The sequence below is a fragment of the Cherax quadricarinatus genome, chromosome 33, assembly GCF_038502225.1.
Source record: "Cherax quadricarinatus isolate ZL_2023a chromosome 33, ASM3850222v1, whole genome shotgun sequence".
NCBI lineage: Eukaryota > Metazoa > Arthropoda > Malacostraca > Decapoda > Parastacidae > Cherax > Cherax quadricarinatus.
Window position 1 is genome coordinate 29,040,931 of NC_091324.1, and position 26,863 is coordinate 29,067,793.

The 26,863-nt window shown below is 42.5% G+C and overlaps 1 protein-coding gene across 2 annotated transcripts; it reads right to left on the reverse strand.

Annotated features, from left to right (window-relative positions):
* LOC128693946 (uncharacterized) lies at positions 1-26,090 on the reverse strand. 2 transcript variants are annotated; one of them, XM_053783870.2, is made up of 12 exons: positions 25,676-26,090; positions 13,248-13,391; positions 11,938-12,078; positions 11,461-11,640; positions 10,119-10,220; positions 9,562-9,752; positions 8,235-8,338; positions 6,804-6,880; positions 4,903-5,053; positions 4,018-4,198; positions 1,411-1,501; positions 1-931 (listed from the first exon to the last, which is right to left on the reverse strand). In XM_053783870.2, exons 1-12 carry the CDS (start codon positions 25,772-25,774, stop codon positions 149-151), a joined length of 2,244 nt encoding a protein of 747 aa, XP_053639845.1. In that variant the 5' UTR covers positions 25,775-26,090; the 3' UTR covers positions 1-148. The 2 variants fall into 2 exon arrangements, with proteins under 2 accessions (XP_053639845.1, XP_053639844.1); XM_053783869.2 differs by having other exon boundaries at positions 4,903-5,044; positions 25,676-25,915.
* Positions 26,091-26,863: the final 773 nt, after the last annotated feature.

Here is a 26,863-nt window from a genome sequence, read left to right on the forward strand (position 1 = left end):
CTGGGGAATGAGAGGCAATCATGTTTGAGCCAAGGAAGGGGAGGACAAGTCCAAGTCCTGGGATCAAGAGCCCCTCACTAGCCTCAAGGAACGTTGGCAACAAGAATATATATTCATGTACATGTGACTGACGCCCGTGTTAGCTTCGTCATGGAAAATCCTCTTTCCAGTTGGTCTTCTTGGATACTAACGGCGGGGCGTTGGTAGTCTTTTTGATGCCAAAGTATCTCTTAACTCCAGCAGGCGCTGGTGTGGGCGTAACGGGAGGCGACGACGAAGATTCATGCTGGTTATAATCATCTCTAGCGTAGTCTTCATCCATATCCATCCACTCCTCCTCTCGGAATACCGGGAAGCCACGGTCAGGAGTGCCGTAATTACCGGAGAGAAAGTCTGGATCAGTGTACCAAGCTGGGATGTGGTCTTCAGCATTGGCATCTTCGGCAGTGGCGGGTGTCGTCTGAGGTGCAGCTTGGAACTGTGGCATGTTGCGTACCTGCTGGAGCAGAGCAGCTGTGCACGAGGGTGGCAGAGTCAGTGAGGCGGCAGAGTCGCTCATCAAGTTAAGAGTCTGGCCGGTATTATCTTTGTGAAGGCTGACCGAAACGTTCTTAGTTAGGTGCTCCAGGATGATCAGGAGAGTCTCTTGAAGGTTGAGGGACTGAATGATCTGCTCCTGCGCAAAGCCCTTCAGGTCCTTGACTGTTGTAACTAGTTGGTCTGCTGGCTCCTTTTGGCGTAGATCGGACCAATCGGTACCTACGAGTTCGCTGGACACCTCATCCAACCGCTGTTCCACGCTCTTTAGCTTCGCCACCGTCGTGTTAGTTTCCTCTATCGTCTGGATGATGACCTCCCGCACCTCGCCAAGCTTCATATTGGTCTCTATAAACTCTTGGTCCCGCCTCACTTCGCTCTCCACCGCTTCAATCTGGAGGGAACGACTGACATCTCAACCACAATGTTATCTGACTTCACATTTTTAATATGCGAGCTTCATAACTTGAAGTTCATGCATAACACACCAAGAATAACCAATGAATGTGTATCCATTATTTATACAATGTGAACCATAAAAAACTTGAATACAAAAACATGAAATCAGCTAAGCGTAAAGACTTAACGAGTTCATTATTGAAGCTGGTGATTGTAGTTCACTTGGTCTCTGGACGTTTATATAGTGTGGTCAGTATAAAACATGGCCGGGGAGATTAAGTTAAGAGATTACATTTTTTTTTAATTTAACAAAGGCTGAGTACATCAGTAGTCTGCTGCTACCAGCATAGAGGGTTGTGGTGGTAGTGGGAGCTCCTAGTGGGGTGATGGTGAGAGGTTAGTAGGAGCTACCAGTGGGATGATGGTGAGAGGGTAGTGGGGCTTTCCAGTGGAGGTGATGGTGGGGAAACTTACCGGTTGGGTGTTGGTGAGGGGTGAGGCATTATCTCCCAGTCTCTCCACCACTTCCCTCAGCTCAGACAACTGCTGACGGTTCAACTGATAGCTGTTGAGAGAGCATGAGACTCTAACTCTAGCAATACAAACAAAACCAAGTATTGTTAATATATGTATGAGAAGGCGTTAAACCCGTAGGGATCACACAGACCATGGGGAAGCAATCAGGTTCGATCCATGGAAGAGAAAGACAAGAGGCGCTCTTGATCAAATTCCTTGGATCAGAATCCCCTCCCCAACTTTAAGGCAGCTAGGGATAATTAACTCATATATATATATATATATATATATATATATATATATATATAATATATATATATATATATATATAATATATATATATATATATATATATAAATATATATATATATTATATATATATATAGGAGTGAGGAAGAGCCAGTTGTGAGTGTGGGGGAAGTTCGTGAGGCAGTAGGTAAAATGAAAGGGGGTAAGGCAGCCGGGATTGATGGGATAAAGATAGAAATGTTGAAACCAGGTGGGGATATAGTTTTGGAGTGGTTGGTGCAATTATTTAATAAATGTATGGAAGAGGGTAAGGTACCTAGGGATTGGCAGAGAGCATGCATAGTTCCTTTGTATAAAGGCAAAGGGGATAAAAGAGAGTGCAAAAATTATAGGGGGATAAGTCTGTTGAGTGTACCTGGTAAAGTGTATGGTAGAGTTATAATTGAAAGAATTAAGAGTAAGACGGAGAATAGGATAGCAGATGAACAAGGAGGCTTTAGAAAAGGTAGGGGGTGTGTGGACCAGGTGTTTACAGTGAAACATATAAGTGAACAGTATTTAGATAAGGCTAAAGAGGTCTTTGTGGCATTTATGGATTTGGAAAAGGCGTATGACAGGGTGGATAGGGGGGCAATGTGGCAGATGTTGCAAGTGTATGGTGTAGGAGGTAGGTTACTGAAAGCAGTGAAGAGTTTTTACGAGGATAGTGAGGCTCAAGTTAGAGTATGTAGGAAAGAGGGAAATTTTTTCCCAGTAAAAGTAGGCCTTAGACAAGGATGTGTGATGTCACCGTGGTTGTTTAATATATTTATAGATGGGGTTGTAAGAGAAGTAAATGCGAGGGTCTTGGCAAGAGGCGTGGAGTTAAAAGATAAAGAATCACACACAAAGTGGGAATTGTCACAGCTGCTCTTTGCTGATGACACTGTGCTCTTGGGAGATTCTGAAGAGAAGTTGCAGAGATTGGTGGATGAATTTGGTAGGGTGTGCAAAAGAAGAAAATTAAAGGTGAATACAGGAAAGAGTAAGGTTATGAGGATAACAAAAAGATTAGGTGATGAAAGATTGAATATCAGATTGGAGGGAGAGAGTATGGAGGAGGTGAACGTATTCAGATATTTGGGAGTGGACGTGTCAGCGGATGGGTCTATGAAAGATGAGGTGAATCATAGAATTGATGAGGGAAAAAGAGTGAGTGGTGCACTTAGGAGTCTGTGGAGACAAAGAACTTTGTCCTTGGAGGCAAAGAGGGGAATGTATGAGAGTATAGTTTTACCAACGCTCTTATATGGGTGTGAAGCGTGGGTGATGAATGTTGCAGCGAGGAGAAGGCTGGAGGCAGTGGAGATGTCATGTCTGAGGGCAATGTGTGGTGTGAATATAATGCAGAGAATTCGTAGTTTGGAAGTTAGGAGGAGGTGTGGGATTACCAAAACTGTTGTCCAGAGGGCTGAGGAAGGGTTGTTGAGGTGGTTCGGACATGTAGAAAGAATGGAGCGAAACAGAATGACTTCAAGAGTGTATCAGTCTGTAGTGGAAGGAAGGCGGGGTAGGGGTCGGCCTAGGAAAGGTTGGAGGGAGGGGGTAAAGGAGGTTTTGTGTGCGAGGGGCTTGGACTTCCAGCAGGCATGCATGAGCGTGTTTGATAGGAGTGAATGGAGACAAATGGTTTTTAATACTTGACGTGCTGTTGGAGTGTGAGCAAAGTAACATTTATGAAGGGATTCAGGGAAACCGGCAGGCCGGACTTGAGTCCTGGAGATGGGAAGTACAGTGCCTGCACTCTGAAGGAGGGGTGTTAATGTTGCAGTTTAAAAACTGTAGTGTAAAGCACCCTTCTGGCAAGACAGTGATGGAGTGAATGATGGTGAAAGTTTTTCTTTTTCGGGCCACCCTGCCTTGGTGGGAATCGGCCAGTGTGATAATAAAAAAAAAATATATTATATATGTATATATATATAATATATATATATATATATATATATATATATATATATATATATATATATATATATATATATATATATATATATATATATATATATATATATTAAACATTTCACTAATAAATTCTTCCCATAGTCTGATTAGTGGATGAAGGGCCATGCCTTCTTTCCCTGAATGACCCACACGGGTTTAGCGCTTCTTAAACCAAAATAAATTCACTAATAAAAATTTTCACACGTACTTAAAAAAAACAGGTTTTAAACCAGTCACTAATTAGGTATACATGCCCAGTACCCTGGGCATGTATACCTAATTAGTGACTGACCCCTGGTGACCTAGTGACTGACTACAGGTCACCCAGTGACTCACCCCAGGTCGATGTCTGTGACGAGCTTGTCCAGAATCTCTGTTATCTTGTGTTCGAGTGTGGGTTCCTCATTCTGGATGCGCTTGCAGGAGTCGATGAAGGCATTCTGGGCGATGAGGACAGCAGTGTAGGATGACTCCACCAAGCTGCCCAGGTCCTGCATCTCCGCCATCAGAATCTGACCTGTGGACGATGTGTTCGTCAGGTAACATGACATAATTGCCTCCTCTGTGGCTCACAGGAATGAAAATAATTTTTAACTAACATTGAAAAATAGGGAAAGTCACTGGATAAATCCAGAGACTTATTCGTCAGGAAAAAAAAATAACATGATAAGACATATGCAACAGTTTGGTATCTTTATGGTCGAGACACTTCGCCTGCACAGCTGGCTTCTTCAGTTAAGAGGAGACAGCAGAGGTAATAGAGATACAAGATGATAGTCCCTCAGCCCTTGAAGAAGTATACCACAGTGACATGCTCAACGGTTCGTTAAGAGCATTCTAGCAACTTTGTCAGACCATAAATAGTTTTTATTGAAACCACAAGGTTACTCAAGATAGATTTAATGTCTGAGGTAGAGCACTTGGCCCTTCAGTAACTTTTATACATCCTTGACTGAAATATTGTTGGCCCAAACGTCTCGTAGAGTAAAACATGCTACAGAGACTACTGGAGAGAAGCATAACTGGTTGCCTACCATGATTTGTTTGAGTGATCATACAGAGAATCATGCTGGAGAGACTGTAGCTGGGTGCTTATTATAATTTGACTTTGTGATTATAGTCTGAATTTGTGATTATAGTCTGAAATTGTGATTATAGTCTGAATTTGTGATCATACTGTACTGTGAAACAAACTAGAAAGAAGCCTAGTTGGTTCCATACCATGGTCTGGCTCGGTGTTCATACGACGCAGCAGGACGGAAAACCTCTGGTGGAGGAGTTTGAGTAAGTCTACTCCCTCGCTAGCCTGCTTGGTCAAGCCACGACGCAGGTCCTCACTCTTCTTCAGCAGTGACTGCAGCAGCTGCTTCACCTGTCCAGGAAGGGACGAGGCAACGCCATAAGAGACGAGTTTAAATTATGACGGCAAGACCAAGTAGGGGATGGGGGTGACAGCTCTCATTCCTTGGACCAAGAGCCCACTACCAGAATCTAGGCACAACGCTTAAAGAAGTCAGGTAAGATAACCGACTTATGGCTTAACATTTAAAAGAAAATCACTAGAATATTTCCAGCTTAATGATTATAATGCTAATATATTTTAGGTTTAAATATCACAGACTTGCTACCGTATCTGTGTTATGTGTTATGCAGTATACACGTACATCTAAGACAATGGCATTTTGATTGGCAGAAGACAGACAGTGGTATTTTGATTGGCAGAAAACAGGCAGTGGTGTCTTGATTGGCAGAAAACAGGCAGTGGTGTTTTGATTGGCAGAAAACAGGCAGTGGTGTTTTGATTGGCAGAAAACAGGCAGTGGTGTTTTGATTGGCAGAAAACAGGCAGTGGTGTTTTGATTGGCAGAAAACAAGCAGTGGTGTTTTGATTGGCAGAAAACAGGCAGTGGTGTTTTGATTGGCAGAAAACAGGCAGTGGTGTTTTGATTGGCAGAAAACAGGCAGTGGTGTTTTGATTGGCAGAAAACAGGCAGTAGTGTTTTGATTGGCAGAAAACAGGCAGTGGTGTTTTGATTGGCAGAAAACAGGCAGTAGTGTTTTGATTGGCAGAAAACAGGCAGTAGTGTTTTGATTGGCAGAAAATAGGCAGTGGTGTTTTGATTGGCAGAAAACAGGCAGTGGTGTTTTGATTGGCAGAAAACAGGCAGTGGTGTTTTGATTGGCAGAAAACAAGCAGTGGTGTTTTGATTGGCAGAAAACAGGCAGTGGTGTTTTGATTGGCAGAAAACAGGCAGTGGTGTTTTGATTGGCAGAAAACAGGCAGTGGTGTTTTGATTGGCAGAAAACAGGCAGTGGTGTTTTGATTGGCAGAAAACAGGCAGTAGTGTTTTGATTGGCAGAAAACAGGCAGTGGTGTTTTGATTGGCAGAAAACAGGCAGTAGTGTTTTGATTGGCAGAAAACAGGCAGTAGTGTTTTGATTGGCAGAAAATAGGCAGTGGTGTTTTGATTGGCAGAAAACAGGCAGTGGTGTTTTGATTGGCAGAAAACAGGCAGTGGTGTTTTGATTGGCAGAAAACAAGCAGTGGTGTTTTGATTGGCAGAAAACAGGCAGTGGTGTTTTGATTGGCAGAAAACAGGCAGTGGTGTTTTGATTGGCAGAAAACAGGCAGTGGTGTTTTGATTGGCAGAAAACAGGCAGTGGTGTTTTGATTGGCAGAAAACAGGCAGTAGTGTTTTGATTGGCAGAAAATAGGCAGTGGTGTTTTGATTGGCAGAAAACAGGCAGTGATGTTTTGATTGGCAGAAAACAGGCAGTGGTGTTTTGATTGGCAGAAAACAGGCAGTGGTGTTTTGATTGGCAGAAAACAGGCAGTGGTGTTTTGATTGGCAGAAAACAGGCAGTGATGTTTTGATTGGCAGAAAACAGGCAGTGGTGTTTTGATTGGCAGAAAACAGGCAGTGGTGTTTTGATTGGCAGAAAACAGGCAGTGGTGTTTTGATTGGAAGAAAACATGACTTTTTCTAGATGATCCGCTAAATAAATGGATAAAACAACTGCTGGCCTACCGGAGCTAAGTTTTAAACCACATTAAAAAAAGAAACACACATAGAGGATGACCACGAGGTTGTGACTGACAGAATACCATCAGAAGTACTGACCTCCAGCAGATCAGCGACGGTGGTCGGGTCTGGGCAGTGGAGCGGGTGAGGCAGACCAAACACACTGGCAGCGACTCCTGTGATGGACACTCATTATTGCACACTCGACTTTCGCTTATGTATATTTTCGAGAGTGACAAGATCAGTGCACTTGTCAGTGACTGAATTTATAAATAATCTAACCTTTACACGTTTATCGTTTAAATATGTTTTTTTAATTATTATTATTATTACGCGCACATGAAGGCTTTAGATTATTTATTATTTTTATTATTATCACACTGGCCGATTCCCACCAAGGCAGGGTGGCCCGAAAAAGAAAAACTTTCACCATCATTCACTCCATCACTGTCTTGCCAGAAGGGTGCTTTACACTACAGTTTTTAAACTGCAACATTAACACCCCTCCTTCAGAGTGCAGGCACTGTACTTCCCATCTCCAGGACTCAAGTCCGGCCTGCCGGTTTCCCTGAAGTAACATTTATGAAGGGATTCAGGGAAACCGGCAGGCCGGACTTGAGTCCTGGAGATGGGAAGTACAGTGCCTGCACTCTGAAGGAGGGGTGTTAATGTTGCAGTTTAAAAACTGTAGTGTAAAGCACCCTTCTGGCAAGACAGTGATGGAGTGAATGATGGTGAAAGTTTTTCTTTTTCGGGCCACCCTGCCTTGGTGGGAATCGGCCAGTGTGATAATAATAAAAATAATAAATAATCTAAAGCCTTCATGTGCGCGTGTGTGTATGCTGGTATAAATTATTGGTATGATATATACCCAAAGAATAAAATATAATAAGCACTTGCCACTAGCGCGCGCACACACACACACACACACACACACACACACACACACACACACACACAATAGAGAATTAGAAGTTTTTTTTTTTTTTTAGCAGACTGAAGGCAGCATCAGTGGTAGGCTTAAATATAGATAACTTTTCCGATATTTTCCTTGTGTGTGTGTGCGTTTGTGCCTCATGAATGTATATAAGTATATTTACAAGACATTGTAGAAGTGACTTGCGTAGCATGGCGCTGCAAAACTGTGATATAAGTGTCACACTGAAGTGTCCTTATGAGAAATTTTATTTTGGTTTTATCAGGTATTTTTAGAAGAATGCAATGCTAACTTATTCTTGATATCTACCTCAAGAATAATACTTTGATACAAAAATAAAATATGAATGATAAACTTTAAAATTATCTCTCTCACCTCCATAGAAATCTTATATATATCTGGGAACATTTCAGAACTGAAATATTATTAAACACGAACGTGTGGCATATAAATGTTATGAAATTTAGACTAGACTTCCGTTCCTTGGATCAAATCTGATTACTACCATCACCCAGGCGTTGTATGTTCTTTACGGGTTTAGCACTTCGATAAGATTATAATAACTGCAGAGGAAGGAACATGAGGTGGCTTACCCCTCCTGCGGGCAGCCTCCAATAGAGTGAGGTTGAGTCCGGCGGTGGCGCTGGCGATGCTCTGTACCAGCGTGTGGTTCATCTGCTGCAGTGATGGCACAGACCTGCACACACAAACATTACTCTCTCACACATTATTTTACATAGTTCAATTCACAGTACCCTACGGCTGCTGTGGCTGGGTGGTGACACTCGCAACTCCTGTCTGGAAGATCAGCTCAGTCCCCGGAAAGACTAGTCAGCCTCCAGCGTGTAAAACAATTACGTTTTAGAAAGAAAAGTTCAATTTACAAATTATGGGCCTTGAAAACTACTGGCCTTTCTGCAAACTCGGTCTACAGACGAATTTTCAGACATGGCTTGCTCATCAAGCATTATGTTAATACACAAATAACCCGCATATAGGAGACTGAAACTTAGACCATTAACTAGCCACACATAAGCGCAAAGGAAAGGGAGTCGGTATATATACGAGAGGGGGGGGGGCGGACCCGGGAGTAGTAGAACGAAAGGAGGTAGTAGTATAATTGTAGAAGTAGTGATAGTGTTAGTATTGGTGGTAGTAGTAGTAGTGCAGCAGTCGCATAGGTGGCAATAAGAGAGGACTAATGGTAGTGACACAAGAGTTAGAGAGTGGAGTGTTAACAAAGCAATAGTAGTAGTAGTGCAGGTAGTCTAAGAACAAGAGAAAAGGAAAATAGGAGCACTGCAGGAGAGCTTATGGCCCACGAGGGACAAAAACACAGGGGGAAAAACTCACTTAGGTAGAAGAAAGGAAAGACAAAGAAAATATAGGAAAGGAGCAGAGGTAAGGTGAGGAGAATATAAAGATCAGGTGAAGTCGCTAGTGTAATGAGTAAAAAAGGCATTTACAGAGACAAAGTGTATAGAGGATGCTTCAAACCATACCACGGGTGGGGTTTGAATCCGCGGTATGGTTTGTTTGCAATCGTGTTATTACGATTTCGTGAGTCAAGTTAAGGATGCTTCAACATGACGGCGTCTGTGAAGGCTGGAAGGACATTATTAATGTCGACAAATCTAACACTTTTCTGTACTCTTTAAGTCTGTCAGATTATTATTATTATAATCAAGGGGGAAGCGCTAAACCCGGAGGATTATACAGCGCCTGGGGGGGGATGTGGAAGGCATTCAGGCTTAATTCGGGGAACTGGAGCACAGATCCAATTCCCTAAATCAAGAACCCCTCACCAACATCAAGGAACCTTCCTTGAGGGGTAAGTCTGTCAGGAAGAGAGTGGTCATTTTCTCAAAGGTACTGGAGAGGACAAGAGCGGGTAATGGAGTAAGTAGACTCCGGACGTACGTAATCTTGAGTGAGAGGTCCTGATGCACCAACTGTATCTTATTCTTGATGTCCCTAACGGCGTCATTAGTGATCTTGCCTTCCTTCTGCATAACCTCCCTGGTCTCTGCCTCCGCCGTCAGCGCCTGCAGGCTCAGGTCCTCCAGTTCCTCCCGCGTCTCTCTCACCTCGTCCTGCAGCTCTCCAACACTCTGCTCAATGACGGAGATTAATAGATTAAAAACCATGGACTTTAGCTCTAGTTATCCCGAGAATAAGAGGGACATATGAGCGACGGATACAAATGGAAACCATAAATAAAGAGAAAATTGAAGTGCTGTCATTATCTAACCAAGACAGAATTTGCAACAATACATATGAGCTAGATAAATATGAATTTACTAAGAATATAGCAGAGCACTGGTTTGGTAATATTTACATGAGTTGAAATAACTGCCAGGTACTATCGTTAAGTATATACTTGTATTAAGTTAGATCTGTTACAATGGTAGCTATAAACCTTGTGCTCCCCGAGGTAGTAAGCACTCCCTTACACGCACACACACACACACACTCACTTTGCTGATCTTCTTGTAGAGTGTGTCGTGTAGTGTGTTTAGAGCCTGGTTCAGCAGGCGAGGTAGAGTGAGTTCTACATACTCGCCGATACTTCTCGTTATCTACACAATCAGTGACAACCAACGAAGACACATGATGTATCACCAGCCACGACGCACCACCAGCCACGACGAACCACCAGACACGACGCACCACCAGCCACGACGCATCACCAGCCCCGACGCACCACCAGTCACAACACACCACCAAATGGAAGAACAAAAAAGTAGTTCAGTTTTTGTTGTCATCTTGTTCGTGATGCCCAAAAGCGATCTTATATGTCAAGTAGTTTCACAATGCTTCATATTTCGTCACAGTGAAAGTTAGACGGCTAGTTACGTATATTGTACACTCGACTATCTGCAAGACAAGATAATAATAAAGGAAAAGTTATGACATTTCAGGTATTTATGCTGCTTCGCCTGTATTGGTGAAAAATACTAGCAGGTTATGGTGCATCATCTGGGTTAGACGTAATTATGAGGCCAGTTATCATTCTGGAACTTTAACTACGCTAGAAGTAACTACGAACAAATGTGTTCCGGGATACACATTATGAATACGGGTAAGATATGGTATAAAATACCAACAAGTGTGAAAAGGAGACACTATTAGCATATTTTACTGAGAAAACGATTCTCCACGAATGGCTCCTTCAGTCTTGAAAGAGAGGACGTGCGTGGCTTAACATTTCTTCAATAAAATAACAAGTACATGTAAACATACAAGTGGAAAATAGGAATAAAATTAATAAAGAAATTAAGATAACTTAACCAAAACAGAACCCGTGACAGTGAACTCCAGATAGACCAGTTCTGATTTAGAAAGTAAATATGAAAGTACTGGTCTGGCAATAAAGTTATTGACAAACGGAACAAACTGGCAAGTAGAGTAATAATGTTGGTAGAATTACCGACAATATGTAAAGTAAAAGGACATAAGTTCAACTAATGTGACATTTTATTGTGGCAACGTTTCGCTCTCCAGGAGCTTTGTCAAACTTGACAAAGCTCCTGGGGAGCGAAACGTTGTCCCAATATGTCACATTAGTTGCACTTCTGTCCTTTTACTTTACAAGTAGAGTCATTGAAGGGAAAAAAGGGTAGAAAATACACGAGTCTGAATGGTTCAGTGTGAGAAGAGCCTAGCCTAGCCTAACCAGGCTTCTCTCTGAAGATGGTTAAGTATTTTCTTTAATTTTTCCCATTATTTTTTTGGAAAGATTGTTTTATAATATTTCAATGGGTATATTCGTAACGAATAAAACATGCATTATAAAAGGAACACTAAAGTTTAGAGTACCGTTGCAGAGATGTTGTCTGCATCAAAGGCTCTTATACTCAAGCTGGACCTGGTGTCGTGCCTAGACGTGTCGTGCCTAGACGCATCGTGTCCTGACGTGTCTTGTCTGGACATGTCGTGCCTCGACGTATCATCAGACTTGCCCCGGGAGTCCATTAGCTCCAGCTGTGTAGCCACACCCTGGTGGTGGTTGATAATGCTATGGATAAGATGTGGCGAGATATCGATACCATGGTAAAGAGAAATGCTCACTGGGTAGGTGGGCGAGACGCCGTCAGTAAAGGTTCGATATAACTGCATTTTTGTCTCTTAATCAGATAATGCTATAATGTGTGTATGTGCGTACTCACCTATATGTGGTTGCAGGGGTCGATTCACATGTATATTAATATTTGTGTTAAATCAATTATGAGTTGATGTAGGATAACAGCTTTTAACCTGTAAATGAGTTAAGTTACATGGATCCTTCTAAGGTACCTGGAGGTCCCTGTTGGTGTTCCTGATGGTGGACTTGAGGGAGGTGGTCTCCAGTGTGAGGCGAGAGTCGAGAGCTTCCACCTTCTCCACCAGGGAGTCTACTTTACTGAGCCGTGAGGACAGTGTCTCGATCAGCATCTCCTGTAAATTCACGTCAGTGTTAGTGAGTTTGTCCTCGCCAGAGTTTAATTGAGGAAATAATACACGGTATATTTTAACAAGTTTGCCCACTCACGGAAACTTGATGACACATAGCAAAGAATAACACTGAGCTTGAATAAATATATCTCTTGATGTATAGTATATGCATTGAGAGTGTTTTAACCTAACAAGCTGAGAGGTGCAGCTCTTAATGCATAAACCTTACCTTTGATAAACCTCTGATGAGTTTTGAAAGTCTTATTACTCACGTAGCCCGGCTGTGGGCCAGGCTCATCTGAGAGTTTTACTGAAAGGGTATCTGTGTGCGTAAACTGACTTTATATTAATCTTTTTTGCGTATTAAATAAAGTATTCTTGATGTTAGTGATCAAATAACATGCAGTCGTAATGACCCACATGCAGTCGTACTGACTCACATGCAGTCGTAATGAGACACCTGCATTCGTAATGACCCACCTGCAGTCGTACTGATTCACATGCAGTCGTAATGAGACACCTGCATTCGTAATGACCCACCTGCAGTCGTACTGACTCACATGCAGTCGTAATGACTCACCTGCAGTCGTAATGACCCACATGCAGTCGTAATGATCCACATGCAGTCGTAATGATTCACCTGCAGTCGTAATGACCCACATGCAATCTTAATGACCTGGCTTAGTTCTAATAGATTAACTAATTTATCGACCTTATTCAACATTAACAATTGAACTAATGCTCAAGGTTAGTGAGTGATGGTAGTGATTTAAATTTATGGATATTGTGAGGATATGCAAAGCTTATAGATTTTATAAAAGGAAAATATTTCAGGAAGTATATAAGCACAAGTGAGGTGACTTTTTGAGATAAAAATCTATAGCTTAAGAGCCTATCACTGTCATCACGACACAACATTTTCCTTGACAGGGCTACCAAGCAACTAGGCTTGAACAAAAATCCTGTTACATCCTCAAGACCTTCAAAATGGTGGAATGGGTTTTGGGACGTGGAAAACCAGCTCAGGGACACTTCAGCTTCCAACACGCACTAACGGAATTTTTGACCAAGATTCTACGAGTCTCCTTATTTTACAACGGAATCGTAAATTGTATTGACCCCCATATATGGCAGGATCAGCATGATTAGTGTACGAATGTGTAGCTACTGACCCCTTTGGTGGCAGTGTCAGCAAGACGTACAAGGCGGGACTCGAGGCTGACCTCCAGCGTAGCGAACCTCTGCGTTAGTTGTGTCACTGCCTGACTCAGCTCCAGCAGTCCATCAGTAGTCCCCGCGCCTCCACGCATTGCACTCTGCAAGACACATACACACACCGGCTGTATTGTATGATGGTAACTCTGTTCTCCTAAGCTGTATTATCTTGGATCTGGAGGCATTAGTGACACTTCTGATGTTATAGATCTGGGTCTCTGTGATGTTTATATCATAGACTGAGTTGAAGCTAATTGGCTGTGGCATATGAGAGCCTTCAGCTTAATATCTTGGGATATGTGATGAATGGTTTGAAAAACCGACAAGTTGAAGATTGAGACACTTATGCAGCATATGGGAATCTTTATTCAGGAAACGTTTCGCCACACAGTGGCTTCATCAGTCCAATACAAAGAGGAAGGTGTAAGGAGAGGAGGAGAATGAGGTGATCAGTCCCTCAACCTGGAGTCGATGTGTTCAGTCCATCAATCTTGTAGAATGTACTTGTTCAACCTTTGGACGAAGACCTACTTCGACTAGTGGATGGTGCCACTATGACCCCGCCTCCGCCTGCTTCACCTCACCTCACTACAGTATATAAGCCGCGTCTACGGCCCTATGCTGTACATTCTACAAGATTTATGGACTGAACACATCGACTCCAGGTTGAGGGACTGATCACCTCATTCTCCTCCTCTCCTTACTCCTTCCTCTTTGTATTGGACTGATGAAGCCACTGTGTGGCGAAACGTTTCCTGAATAAAGATTCCCATATGCTGCATAAGTGTCTCAATCTTCATCTTGGGATATACTGTGATCGTTTGAGTTTCTGTGGCTTTTATTATTTTGGTTCATGGTCTTCACCTTACTATGCCCCGTGGCCTGGTGGCTAAAGCTCTCGCTTCACACGGTGAGTTGTCTGGGTTCGATTCCCAGCTAGGGTAGAAACATTGGGCGTGTCATTATACCGGTGTCATTATACCTAATTTGCCCGAAATGCTCAGCATAACAAGCGACTTTCTGTATAGTAGTATGTCATTAATGTCAGATAGGTCTGTATACCTTGTATATGTACTTGTAGAAATATATTATTAATTAAGGCAGGAGGATATGACGTCCTTCCCACGAGTGACGGCTCCGATAATGGTAATTACCATTACCATATATTCACCATATATCTGAGAGTAATTATCGTGATGTTTTTTTAGTGCAACAAAACTGGCTGCTTGAAAGGCGGGTTCAACTTTGAATGTTTATCTTACATCATATTAAGCCGGTGATTATCAGAGCGATCCGTGTATGCGGACGCTGGTTATAAAACGGTCTAGACAGAATTGACATTATAGATCGTATCTGTAAGTGGAGCAGCTTGTCTTGTGAGGAGGGTTAAGTAAATATTCGAGTGAGCATGAAGTGTAAATCTCAAGAGTGAAGGCTCATGCTGTGTGCGTCTGCTGTGTATAAATCTCAAGAGTGAAGGCTCATGCTGTGTGCGTCTGCTGTGTATAAATCTCAAGAGTGAAGGCTCGTGTTGTGTGCGTCTGCTGTGTATAAATCTCAAGAGTGAAGGTTCGTGCTGTGTGCGTCTGCTGTGTATAAATCTCAAGAGTGAAGGTTCGTGCTGTGTGCGTCTGTTGTGTATAAATCTATAAATCTCAAGAGTGAAGGCTCGTGCTATGTGCGTCTGCTGTGTATAAATCTGTAACTCTCAAGAGTGATCCCCCCACCTCTCCCCCCGCCCCTTCGTACCCCAACCAGCGGGGGTTGTTCCCCCCCTGCTGGCACCCATACCACGGACCCACTTATCACCAAACCAAGCAAAGTGGAGACGTGGGGATACAAACTGGATAAGTATTAAACCATAGTAGAAATAATAAAATAAGAGATAGTTGATTGGTGTGCAGGGAAACAGTGAACATGCAGTGACTGGATAGTGGAAAAGGATAAACCACCACCAAATCCTCTCGCCACCCTCCCCCTCCGACACCCCAACCAGCGGGGATGGTCACTGAGCTCCTCAGGAGTGCTAGAATATCTGATACACGAAAGGAGGCGCTGACCAGGGAAGTGGAAACTATCGAACTTAAGCTAAATGACTCTTACAGGAACCAGGAGAGGCAGGAGGAGCTTAAAGCTATTAGTGAAATTGAAAGAAATTCAAAATATTTCTTTTCATATGCCAAAAACAAGGCAAATACCACATCTAGTATCGGGCCCTTACTCAGACAGGATTCAATATATTCAAAGTTTATTCTCTATAAGGATTACAATGCTGAGTTTACAGAAATTTGGTTATTGTTTGGTTTACATGTAGTAAAATTGTAATTACAGAGTGTACCACTAGAACGCTTAGCATGGCTAGGCATTTCGGGCATACTTAGTTTTATTCTTAATTGTAAAATATTACAAATTATGAGGTAAGTTGGTATTATGGCTAAGTGACTAAATACTAGTTTGTGAGTTTAGCAATGTGAATGCTTTTGTTTTGGCACAGTATATAGTTTCAGTATTGGAGTATCACAGGATTCATTATTTTAAGACTGAGATTAATATTTCTGTTTATGGTCAAAAGAGTGAGCGAGTGTAAGTGTGAACCACCAGGTGGTATTCGTGTAGTTAGTTGACGGGGTGTATCAGGGAGATAAGATGTTTTCTAATGGTAGTTTTGAAGGTGATGAATGTGTCTGCAGTTCTAGAGTTCTCAGGTAGGGTATTCCAGATTTTAGGGCCTTTGACATACATTGAATTTTTGTAAAGGTTTAGTCGGACACGGGGAATGTCGTAGAGATGTTTGTTTCTGGTGTTATGCCTGTGGGTTCTGTCACAACTATCAAGAAAGCGTTTAAGGTCAAGGTTGATATTAGAGTTTAAGGCCCTGTAGATATAGATTGCACAGTAGTAAGTGTGGATGTACTGAACTGGGAGTAAGTTTAGATCTTTGAAGAGTGGGGGGGTGTGCTGCCAGGGATGGGATTTAGTGATTATTCTTACTGCAGCTTTTTGTTGGGTTATTATTGGCTTTAGGTGTGTTGCTGAAGTTGATCCCCAAGCACAAATAGCATAGGTGAGGTATGGATAAGTAAGCGAGTGGTATAGTGTCAGAAGGGCATTTTGCGGCACGTAGTATCGTATCTTGGAGAGGATCCCAACCGTTTTGGATACTTTTTTGGCTATATGCTGGATATGGGTGCTGAAATTCAGGTTGTTGTCAAGGTATAAGCCTAGGAATTTTCCCCCATTATTTCTGGTAATTAGAGTGTTGTCAATCTTAATGTTAATTTGTGCATCTCCTGCTCTGCTACCAAACATAATATAGTAAGTTTTGTCAGTGTTAAGCGTAAGTTTATTGGCTGTCATCCACACAGACTTTGCAAAAGCCTTTGACAAGTGCGACCATGGTGTAATAGCACACAAAATACGTGCTAAAGGGATAACCGGCCAAGTAGGCAGATGGATCTTCAACTTTCTAACCAGTCGCACACAAAGAGTAGTGGTAAACAGAGTTAAATCAGATGCTGCCATAGTGAAGAGCTCTGTCCCACAAGGCACAGTACTCGCACCTATCCTGTTCCTTATTCTCATATCAGACATAGACAGAGATGTAAACCACAGCGCTGTATCATCTTTTGCAGACGATACTAGGATCTGCATGAGAGTGTCATCCATTGAGGACACTGTTAACCTCCAAGAAGATATAAACCAAGTTTTCCATTGGGCAACAGAGAACAATATGATGTTCAATGAAGACAAATTCCAACTACTCCGTTATGGAAAACTGGAGGAAATAATAACTAGAACTGAGTATACTACAAACTCCAATCACACAATAGAGAGGAAAAGTAATGTGAGAGACCTGGGAGTGGTAATGTCAGAGGATCTCACCTTCAAGGATCACAACAATGCCACTATCACATCTGCTAGGAAACTGATAGGATGGATAATGAGAACATTCAAGACAAGAGATGCTAAGGCAATGATGATCCTTTTTAAATTACTTATTCTTTCTAGGCTGGAATACTGCTGTACATTAACATCCCCATTCAGGGCAGGTGAAAATGCAGAGTTAGAGAATGTACAGAGAACCTTTACTGCATGTATAAGTTCCATCAAGCACCTTAACTACTGGGAGCGCCTGAAAGCACTTGACTTGTACTCACTAGAGCGCAGGCGAGAGAGATATATCATAATCTACACCTGGAAGATTCTGGAGGGACTGGTCCTTAATATGCACACAGCAATCACTCCATACGAAAGCAAAAGACTTGGCAGGCAATGCAACATACCCCCAGTGAAAAGTAGGGGCGTCACTGGTACACTAAGAGAAAACACAGTAAGTGTCCGGGGCCCAAGACTGTTCAGCAGCCTCCCACCAGCAATAAGGGGCATTACGGGAAGACCTCTGGTTGTCTTCAAGAGGGAGCTGGACAGATACCTAAAGACGGTGCCGGATCAGCCGGGCTGTGGTTCGTACGTTGGATTACGTGCGGCCAGCAGTAACAGCCTCGTTGATCAGGCCCTGATCCACCGGGAGGCCTGGTCGTGGACCGGGCCGCGGGGACGTTGATCCCCGGAATTCCCTCCAGGTAGACTCCAGGTAGGTACCTGGAGGTTACCTGGAGGTTATTCCGGGGATCAACGCCCCCGCGGCCCGGTCCATGACCAGGCCTCCCGATGGATCAGGGCCTGATCAACTAGGCTGTTACTGCTGGCCGCACGCAGTCCAACGTACGAGGCACAGCCCGGCTGATCCGGCACTGACTTTAGGTATCTGTCCAGCTCTCTCTTGAAGGCAGCCAGGGGTTTATTGGCAATTCCCCTAATGCTTGATGGGAGGCTGTTGAACAGTTTTGGGCCCCGGACACTTATGGTGTTTTCTCTTAGTGTACCAATGGCGCCCCTACTTTTTATTGGCGGCATTTTGCATCGCCTGCCCAGTCTTTTACTTTCGTAGGGAGTGATTTCTGTGTGCAGATTTGGGACCATTCCTTCCAAGATTTTCCAAGTGTAGATGAAGGTTCGTGCTATGTGCATCTGCTGTGTATAAATCTCAAGAGTGAAGGCTCTTGCTATGTGCGTCTGCTGTGTATAAATCTCAAGAGTGAAGGCTCTTGCCATGTGCGTCTGCTGTGTATAAATCTCAGAGTGAAGGCTCGTGCTGTGTGCGTCTGCTGTGTATAAATCTCAAGAGTGAAGGCTCATGCCATGTGCGTCTGCTGTGTATAAATCTCAGAGTGAAGGTTCGTGCTGTGTGCGTCTGCTGTGTATAAATCTCAAGAGTGAACGCTCTTGCCATGTGCGTCTGCTGTGTATAAATCTCAGAGTGAAGGCTCCTGTTGTGTGCGTCTGGTGTGTATAAATCTCAGAGTGAAGGCTCCTGTTGTGTGCGTCTGCTGTGTATAAATCTCAGAGTGAAGGCTCTTGCTATGTGCGTCTGCTGTGTATAAATCTCAGAGTGAAGGCTCCTGTTGTGTGCGTCTGCTGTGTATAAATCTCAGAGTGAAGGCTCTTGCTATGTGCGTCTGCTGTGTATAAATCTCAGAGTGAAGGCTCCTGTTGTGTGCGTCTGCTGTGTATAAATCTCAGAGTGAAGGCTCGTGCTGTGTGCGTCTGGTGTGTATAAATCTCAGAGTGAAGGCTCGTGCTGTGTGCGTCTGGTGTGTATAAATCTCAGAGTGAAGGCTCGTGCTGTGTGCGTCTGGTGTGTATAAATCTCAGAGTGAAGGCTCCTGTTGTGTGCGTCTGCTGTGTATAAATCTCAGAGTGAAGGCTCTTGCTATGTGCGTCTGCTGTGTATAAATCTCAGAGTGAAGGCTCCTGTTGTGTGCGTCTGCTGTGTATAAATCTCAGAGTGAAGGCTCCTGTTGTGTGCGTCTGCTGTGTATAAATCTCAGAGTGAAGGCTCCTGTTGTGTGCGTCTGCTGTGTATAAATCTCAGAGTGAAGGCTCCTGTTGTGTGCGTCTGGTGTGTATAAATCTCAGAGTGAAGGCTCGTGCTGTGTGCGTCTGCTGTACACAGCAGATATAACCTAGGGAAACCCAAGAAATTTAAGCACTATTGTTTATTTTCGTTGAGGTCGACAGGTTCTCTACCCTGGGATGTGACCACAACAGCCAACTAACTCCTAGGTAGCTACAATTCGAACCTGAATTCTCTCGCTTTTAAAGCGAACGCCTCCATCAACACAACTATTTATAGTGTTGAAGCTACGGTGGATCTTACTGTGGAATGAGGGAATAAAATATTTATTATTCAACCTGGTTGGAACAAAACAAAGTATTAAAAAAAACCATACCACGGGCGAGGTTAGAGCGCGCGATCAGAGACTCTCTGATCGCGGGTTCTAACCCCGTGGTATGTTTTTTTTGCAGTCGTGTCATTATGATTTCGTGAGTCATGTAAAACACAGTATTGACAATGACACATTATTTTCTTAGATTTACACCACCTATAAATATTCAGGAATATCATTAACACCTGCAATAAGACACAGAGAGACATTATTAACATCTACAATAAGGCACACAGGAAGATCAACACCTACAGTAAGACACACAGGATCATTAACACCTGCAGTAAGAGAGGAACATCAGTTATAGAGTAGTGATGGCAGGTCATAGAGAAGATGTGTGATGGTGAGTAGGTTACTTCATTAGTGCTAGTTATATCTATCGTAAATTACCCGACACACGCCTCCCTCTGATTTGTGAACCAAGCTGCCACACTTGTGTGTGTGTAGTAGTTGTGTGTGTGTGTCTGTGTACTCATATGTGGTTGTAGGGGTCGATTTACAGCTCTTATGTGTGTGTGTGTGTGTGTGTGTGTGTGCATTTGTCTAATTAATTATCAAATTGAAATCAAGTTGTTGAGAACTCAGGTCTTGTGTCTGGCTCTTATCAATGAACAGGCTAACGTGGTCTAGTAGTTCATGTTGAAATAACTATTTATTTCAGCTTCCACGAGTATGTTTCATCTTTTTTAAGATAACTCTGTAAAAAAAAACCTACCGTCTCTGTGCCATTTGGAAATTCAGCCTACAAATGTGTCCCCTTGTACTACCTTTTTTTTTTATTTCTCTTCACCTTTCTATGTCGTGATCATGTCTTATCTCTTTCTCCTTTTCTTAGTGTCTTAAGTTCAAGTTCACGCATTTTTTCTTTGCAGTGTTATTCTCATCTCTAGCATCAATCTTGCTGCAGCCCTTTGCAACTTATATTCTATATATTTTAATAGATGTGGGCTCCATGCTGGTCCTGCAAACTCTAGGATTGATTTACCAGATATTATACATTTTGTTTTTAATGATTCATTGTTTAGATTCCTCAGTGTCTCTTATATTTACGAGTTTGTCATATCCTGCCGATGTTACTTGGCTTATGTGAGTTTCTGGTGATAAGAGTGATAATAACCCCCTTAGATCTTTCTCATTTTTGGCTTTTGAGAATTGTTCCGTTCTCCCACGATGCGTTTGATTTGGTCTCTTTGTTCATTCTTCTATTTTCATTACTTTACATTTACTGGTGTTTAGTTCCAGCAGCCACATTGCCCATAACAAGGTGTTATTGCAGTTTTTATCAGTACATCGGATTTTATTCTCATTGCTTGAAGTTTTGAAAATTGGTATATAGGATTCCTGGCATGTGTGTGTATTTAATACTGTAATTAAAATTTGGGGAGTCTACCTACCTGGAGAGAGATAAAAAGAGTAGGAATGAAGCAGATATATATTCAATACCAAAAACAGTAAGACGGACAGAGAAAATGGGAGAAGAAAATTTTAAGTCAACTTACAATAATATTTAGTAAATACGAGGGTGAAGCCATCTTATCTCATCTAGTGTTGTGTGTGTGTGTGTACTCACCTATTTGTACTCACCTATTTGTGGTTGCAGGGGTCGAGTCACAGCTCCTGGCCCCGCCTCTTCGCTGATTGCTACTAGGTCCTCTCTCTCCCTGCCCCATGAGCTCTATCATATCTCGCCTTAAAACTATGTATGGTTCCTGCCTCCACCACATCACTTTCTAGGCTATTCCACGGCCTGACTACTCTATGACTGAAAAAATACTTCCTAACATCCCTTTGATTCATCTGAGTCTTCAACTTCCAATTGTGACCTCTTGTGTCTGTGTCCCATCTCTGGAACATCCCGTCTTTGTCCACCTCGTCTATTCCGCGCAGTATTTTATATGTCGTTATCATGTCTCCCCTGACCCTCCTGGCCTCCAGTGTCGTCAGGCCGATTTCCCTCAACCTTTCTTCATAGGACAATCCCCGTAGCTCTGGGACTAGTCTTGTTGCAAACCTTTGCACTTTCTCTAATTTCTTGACGTGCTTGACTAGGTGTGGATTCCAAACTGGTGCTGCATACCCTCCAGTATGGGCCTGACGTAGATGGTGTACAGAGTCTTAAACGAATCCTTACTGAGGTATCGGAACGCTATCCGTAGGTTTGCCAGGCGCCCGTATGCTGCAGCAGTTATCTGATTGATGTGCGCCTCAGGAGATATGCTCGGTGTTATACTCACCCCCAGATCTTTTTCCTTTAGTGAGGTTTGCAGTCTTTGGCCATCTAAACTATATTGTGTCTGCGGTCTTCTTTGCCCTTCCCCAATCTTCATGACTTTGCATTTGGCAGGGTTAAATTCAAGGAGCCAGTTGCTGGACCAGGCTTGTAGCCTGTCCAGATCTCTTTGTAGTCCTGCCTGATCCTCGTCCGATTCGATTCTTCTCATTAACTTCATCGTCTGCAAACAAGGACACTTCTGAGTCTATCCTTCCGTTATGTCGTTCACGTGTGTGTGTGTGTGTGTGTGTGTGTGTGTGTGTGTGTGTGTGTGTGTGTGTGTGTGTGTGTGTGTGTGCGTGTGTGTGTGTGTGGAGGGTTGACAAGGTGATTGTAACCTAACCCCAGTGGCGGTACTGTGAAGCCTCGCAGGTCTGCCAGTGTCTTGGTGAGTTGTTGCGTCTGACTTGCCGCAAGTAGTCTTAGTGAGTCTTTACCATATATTACTTCCCTCAATGATCCTGTGTCCTGGAGTCTCCCCCTCCTCCTCCTCCTCCTCCTCTCTCTCTCTCTCTCTCTCTCTCTCTCTCTCTCTCTCTCTCTCTCTCTCTCTCTCTCTCTCTCTCTCTCTCTCTCTCTCTCTCTCTCTCTCTCTCTCTCTCTCTTTTTTTTTTTTTTTTTTACACAGGGTTTGAAAAGGTTTAGGGTCCCTAGTTTTATTGACAAGCTATTTACAGGTTAAGGATTCCTAACTTTATTGGCAAGCTAAGAGCTGTTACCTACATCAGCTCATTTGAAAGCATTTTTATTGTTGTGAGACATACAAGTAGGGAACAGGATGAAATTGGAGCCATATGTGGGCCAGCATTTTCATTTGATCAACTGACTTTATCTCGTTGACATCATTATGCTGTACGAATGTGTTCCATACTCGAGTCATCCTGGGTATATATGATCTCAGATGGAGTGATGTTCTGGAGAAGGGTACAGCCAGAGTGAAGTTGCTGCTTTCTGCCCGTCTTATGGTATAAAAGCTTGTTTCACGCTGTCCTCGAAGTGGATCCAAGTGTGGTACTTTGACAATACTTGCCTTGTACTTAACAGTAAGGCCACCCACATCCCTCCTATGTTGAAGGCTCTGCTGAAATGACAGGTCTATCCAGGATGGGTCCAGGCGAGAGATGAGACGTCTTGCTCTGTCAAGCAGTCGCAGATGAGAGGGGGGGGGGGCAGGCAAACCAAGAAAATGGAGCATACTCTCTCTCTCTCTCTCTCACTCTCTCTCTCTCTCTCTCTCTCTCTCTCTCTCTCTCTCTCTCTCTCTCTCTCTCTCTCTCTCTCAATCTCTCTCTCAATCTCTCTCTCAATCTCTCTCTCTCTCTCTCTCTCTCTCTCTCTCTCTCTCTCTCTCTCTCTCTCTCTCTCTCTCTCTCTCTCTCTCTCTCTCTCTCTCTCTCTCTCTCTCTCTCTCTGCTTCAATAAATATGTTCTTAATAACAAACGTTTAATAACTTTCGTGTCAGTAGTGAGTGGCCAGTAGCCATCAAGGCAGTACTTGGCAGTGTCACTCATCCTGCGAGTGAACATAGTCATAAATGCAGTACTGGGCAGTGATTTATCTTATGAGTGAACAATGGCTTGTGGCTCAAGTGGCAGCGTCTTTACTTTAAAACTGAAGCACCCGGGGTTAGACTCAGGACGAGTGGAAATAGTGAGCAGGGTTTCTTACACCTGCTGTTACTGTACACCTAGCAGTAATAAGTAGGTACTGTATCTGGGCGTAAGTCGAACTGTTGAGTGTCACATACTGGCAAAGGCTATCAAAAGCCCATGAAAGAAATGAGTTACACTGCTTGGTTTTCTTGAGTTGTCCAGGGTTACTATCCCTCTGGGTTAATACTTCCTATAAAATCGTCACCTTACTACCTAGAGCGAGACGTATGGGCAAGTCTCCTAATACCTGCTTTCCCTGTTACCTACCTGGAGGTTACCTGGAGGTTATTCCGGGGATCAACGCCCCTAGCAGTAAGTAGATACCTAGGAGTTAGTCAGTTGTTGTGGGTCGCATTGCAAATATGCAAAATTGATTGTCTATTTTAGTTGTGTCGTCTGTGTGGCATCCAATGCTCATCCTCTGAGCGGTAGTGCAAAAAAAAAAAAAGCAGGATTACAGGGGTTGCAATGAATCTTTACCAGACCCAAATGAGCTTAATTATCTCTTTACAAATATTAATCATTACTTATATTACAATTCCTTCACTTAGCTTACTGGCGTTGTTGGATTATTCTGGGTTACTCACCATCAGGGGTTAATAATCCGGTTAAATTGTTCATCTTTTAAGATAACCTGGGTTAAATCCATATAACATACCACAAGTTAATGCTGTGATCAACATGCCCTCATAAATATTGTGCAAATTGATACTAGAATAAACACCTGATTGTCCTGTTCACCTAGCAGCAAATAGGTACCTGGGTGTTAGTCGACTGGTGTGGGTCGCATCCTGGGGGACAAGATTAAGGACCCCAATGGAAATAAGTTAGACAGTCCTCGATGACGCACTGACTTTCTTGGGTTATCCTGGGTGGCTAACCCTCCGGGGTTAAAAATCCGAACGAAATCTTATCTTATCTTATCTTATGTTAGCCAGGCGATATTCAACCGAGGGAGTTTTAAAGAAACTTTAGTTACTCATTACACAGTTTTCTTCAATGAAAAATGGTAATACAGAAAACGAGCAATTGCTACAAGTGTGTATGGGATCCTTAATTGATCAGTAAGTTAAGTTTATTTAGGTAGTGGTACATATCAGAATTATCATACACAGTGTAAATTACCTAGGATAACCCAAAAAAGTCGGACAAAGCGACTTATTACCGTTGGAGTCCTTATATTTTCATTGGGTACACAAAAGGTCTAGGAACTAGGCCTTAAACGGGTTAACAGGAATACAACTGAAGTTATATCTACAGTTGTCTTATCTGTTGCTAGCAAATTTAGGATATATTTTAAATATGGTATATTATATTATATACCCCTCAGTAAGTGGACAGCGAAACACAGTGTTCACAGGATATATACCCAGAGAGATATGTATATATGTCGAGAGTACTTTAATCCCAGTTTTAGGGATTAAAGTATTTCTGTCTGATAGGAAGGAGTAGTCGATAGGCTTTAAGCCCCATTAATCAATCATAGTGTTCAAGAAAATGACCATAAGGCTGACCACATCGCGTTTATTTTGATGTTCATCTGTGCGTCTGCCAAACTGCCAAAGGTGCTTATAACCAAGCCTAAGCCTGGCTTCTACAACATCAGTCAGTCTGTTCACAATGCAAGTTGCTCCGTAGAAATGCTTATCTACGTCCATGTTATCATAGCGAGTGATAGGTCTACTCAGGCCTCTTACAGTGGTCCTATGGCATTCGCTTTGATTGTTTGCTTCTCTGCTAATGCTGTTCCTAATGCTAGACACAAATATATCAAGGTTGTCATCTACACTTTCCTTCAAGTCACTTTCTTTGGCTAACTTTTCAACTTTATCATGAATATATAAAGCATTATATAATATTTTTTCTTTTATTTTTTAGTACCTGTACCCGGCTTCTCTCAAGCCAGATCATAATATAACATTTACAATAAGAGAATAAAATAACAATTACAGACAGAATAGAGAATAATGTTTATATTCTGGACATATATTAAACTTTAAAAATAATTAAAATTAATCCCAAATAAGAGTAAACCTTGAAAGCAAAATAATTAGTCTTAAAATCCAGATTATATTTAATATAACAAAAGTAGAAGTTTGAAAATTGAAATATAAGCATAAACTGAATCGTCAATACCAACCATATTTGAAAACTAATGAGTAAATCTTACCAAGGAGTGAGTGGGTGTAGACGCCATGAGTAAGAACATGAGTAGGAGGTGTGGGCGACCACCACCACCACAACACTCTGCTCCCCTCTCTTCCATCATCCCCCTGACGACGCCCAGGTACCTTCCTTTCTGGCTCACCCAGTTTCACCTACGGGAGCTTGGTTGTTGATCTCCGCTCACTGGACGCTGGACCTGCTCACTAGCTCTTCCACCATTCTCAGATTACGCGAGGTTATAATCTACACTTTCTCCTTGGAACTAACTTAAATCTAACTGGCGATCACCAAACTTCCTTCAGTCGCACGGCTAACTGGAGTTGTTTACTCAGAACAGACCCTGGTGGATTTAGCGCTTAGTTTTGATTGTAATAATAATACTCAGAAGAAAACGTGTGTTTTCCTAATGAGAAATACAGTGGTACATGTTTCTCACTTCAAGTTGCATAACATTGGTTTCATTTCACAATCTATGAAGCCGAACGCACGACATCACATTAAAAAAAATAAATCACTATTAAATTTGCACTTCTCAACGCTGTCATGGACCAAGAATAAATTAACTAAACCCAAATAATAAAAACTGATCTTTAAAACTTCACAATATATAAAGATATAAATAAAAATCAGTAACAAATTATAAAAGATAAAAATTTAACACTCAGTTTTGTCACTGCCAGCGTCTTATAAGCTCAATTTTTGAATTCGTGTTTGATTTTTCCCAAGAATATCAACTCCAGTGTGTAAGACAAGTGTATCGAGGAACATCAGATATACACAAGAGAGAGTGAATATCACAGGATAAACAGGTCGCTGAAGTTGTTTCCCTGAAGGGCGAGCGTTGAGGGTCCTGGTTTGTTTACATCTCTGAGGGAGCAGCCATGGTGGCGGCTGACTGCTTTAGATCTCCTTGAGAAACACTTCACATTATATTTGTGTTGCCCTATGTCTACATGATACTTTGTTGATGAAGCTGGATTCATTGGGTCTCGGCGATCAGGGTTGAAATGGTAAGTTTCAGCTGATCACTCAAAAAAGCAGTACGAAATAGGAACTTTCAGGTGATCTACAAACTTGTAATGGAACTGGTATATGAAACCTCAATGAAAAACACAATAAAACATGGCTAAATTCACAATGTCTTCTTCACGTTAACTGCACAAAAGTATTTCGGCTGATTCTCGTGAAACAT

Bases quoted from the DNA above. Each gene is read 5' to 3' on its own strand.
- LOC128693946 (XM_053783870.2), bottom strand. From the start codon at position 25,774: ATGATGGAAGAGAGGGGAGCAGAGTGTTGTGGTGGTGGTGGTCGCCCA. The intron at 13,392-25,675 runs GTAAGATTTACT...TGTGTCTTGCAG, and splicing joins CTACACCCACTCACTCCTTG to AGTGCAATGCGTGGAGGCGC. The intron at 932-1,410 runs GTAAGTTTCCCC...CGTTCCCTCCAG, and splicing joins CCCTCACCAACACCCAACCG to ATTGAAGCGGTGGAGAGCGA.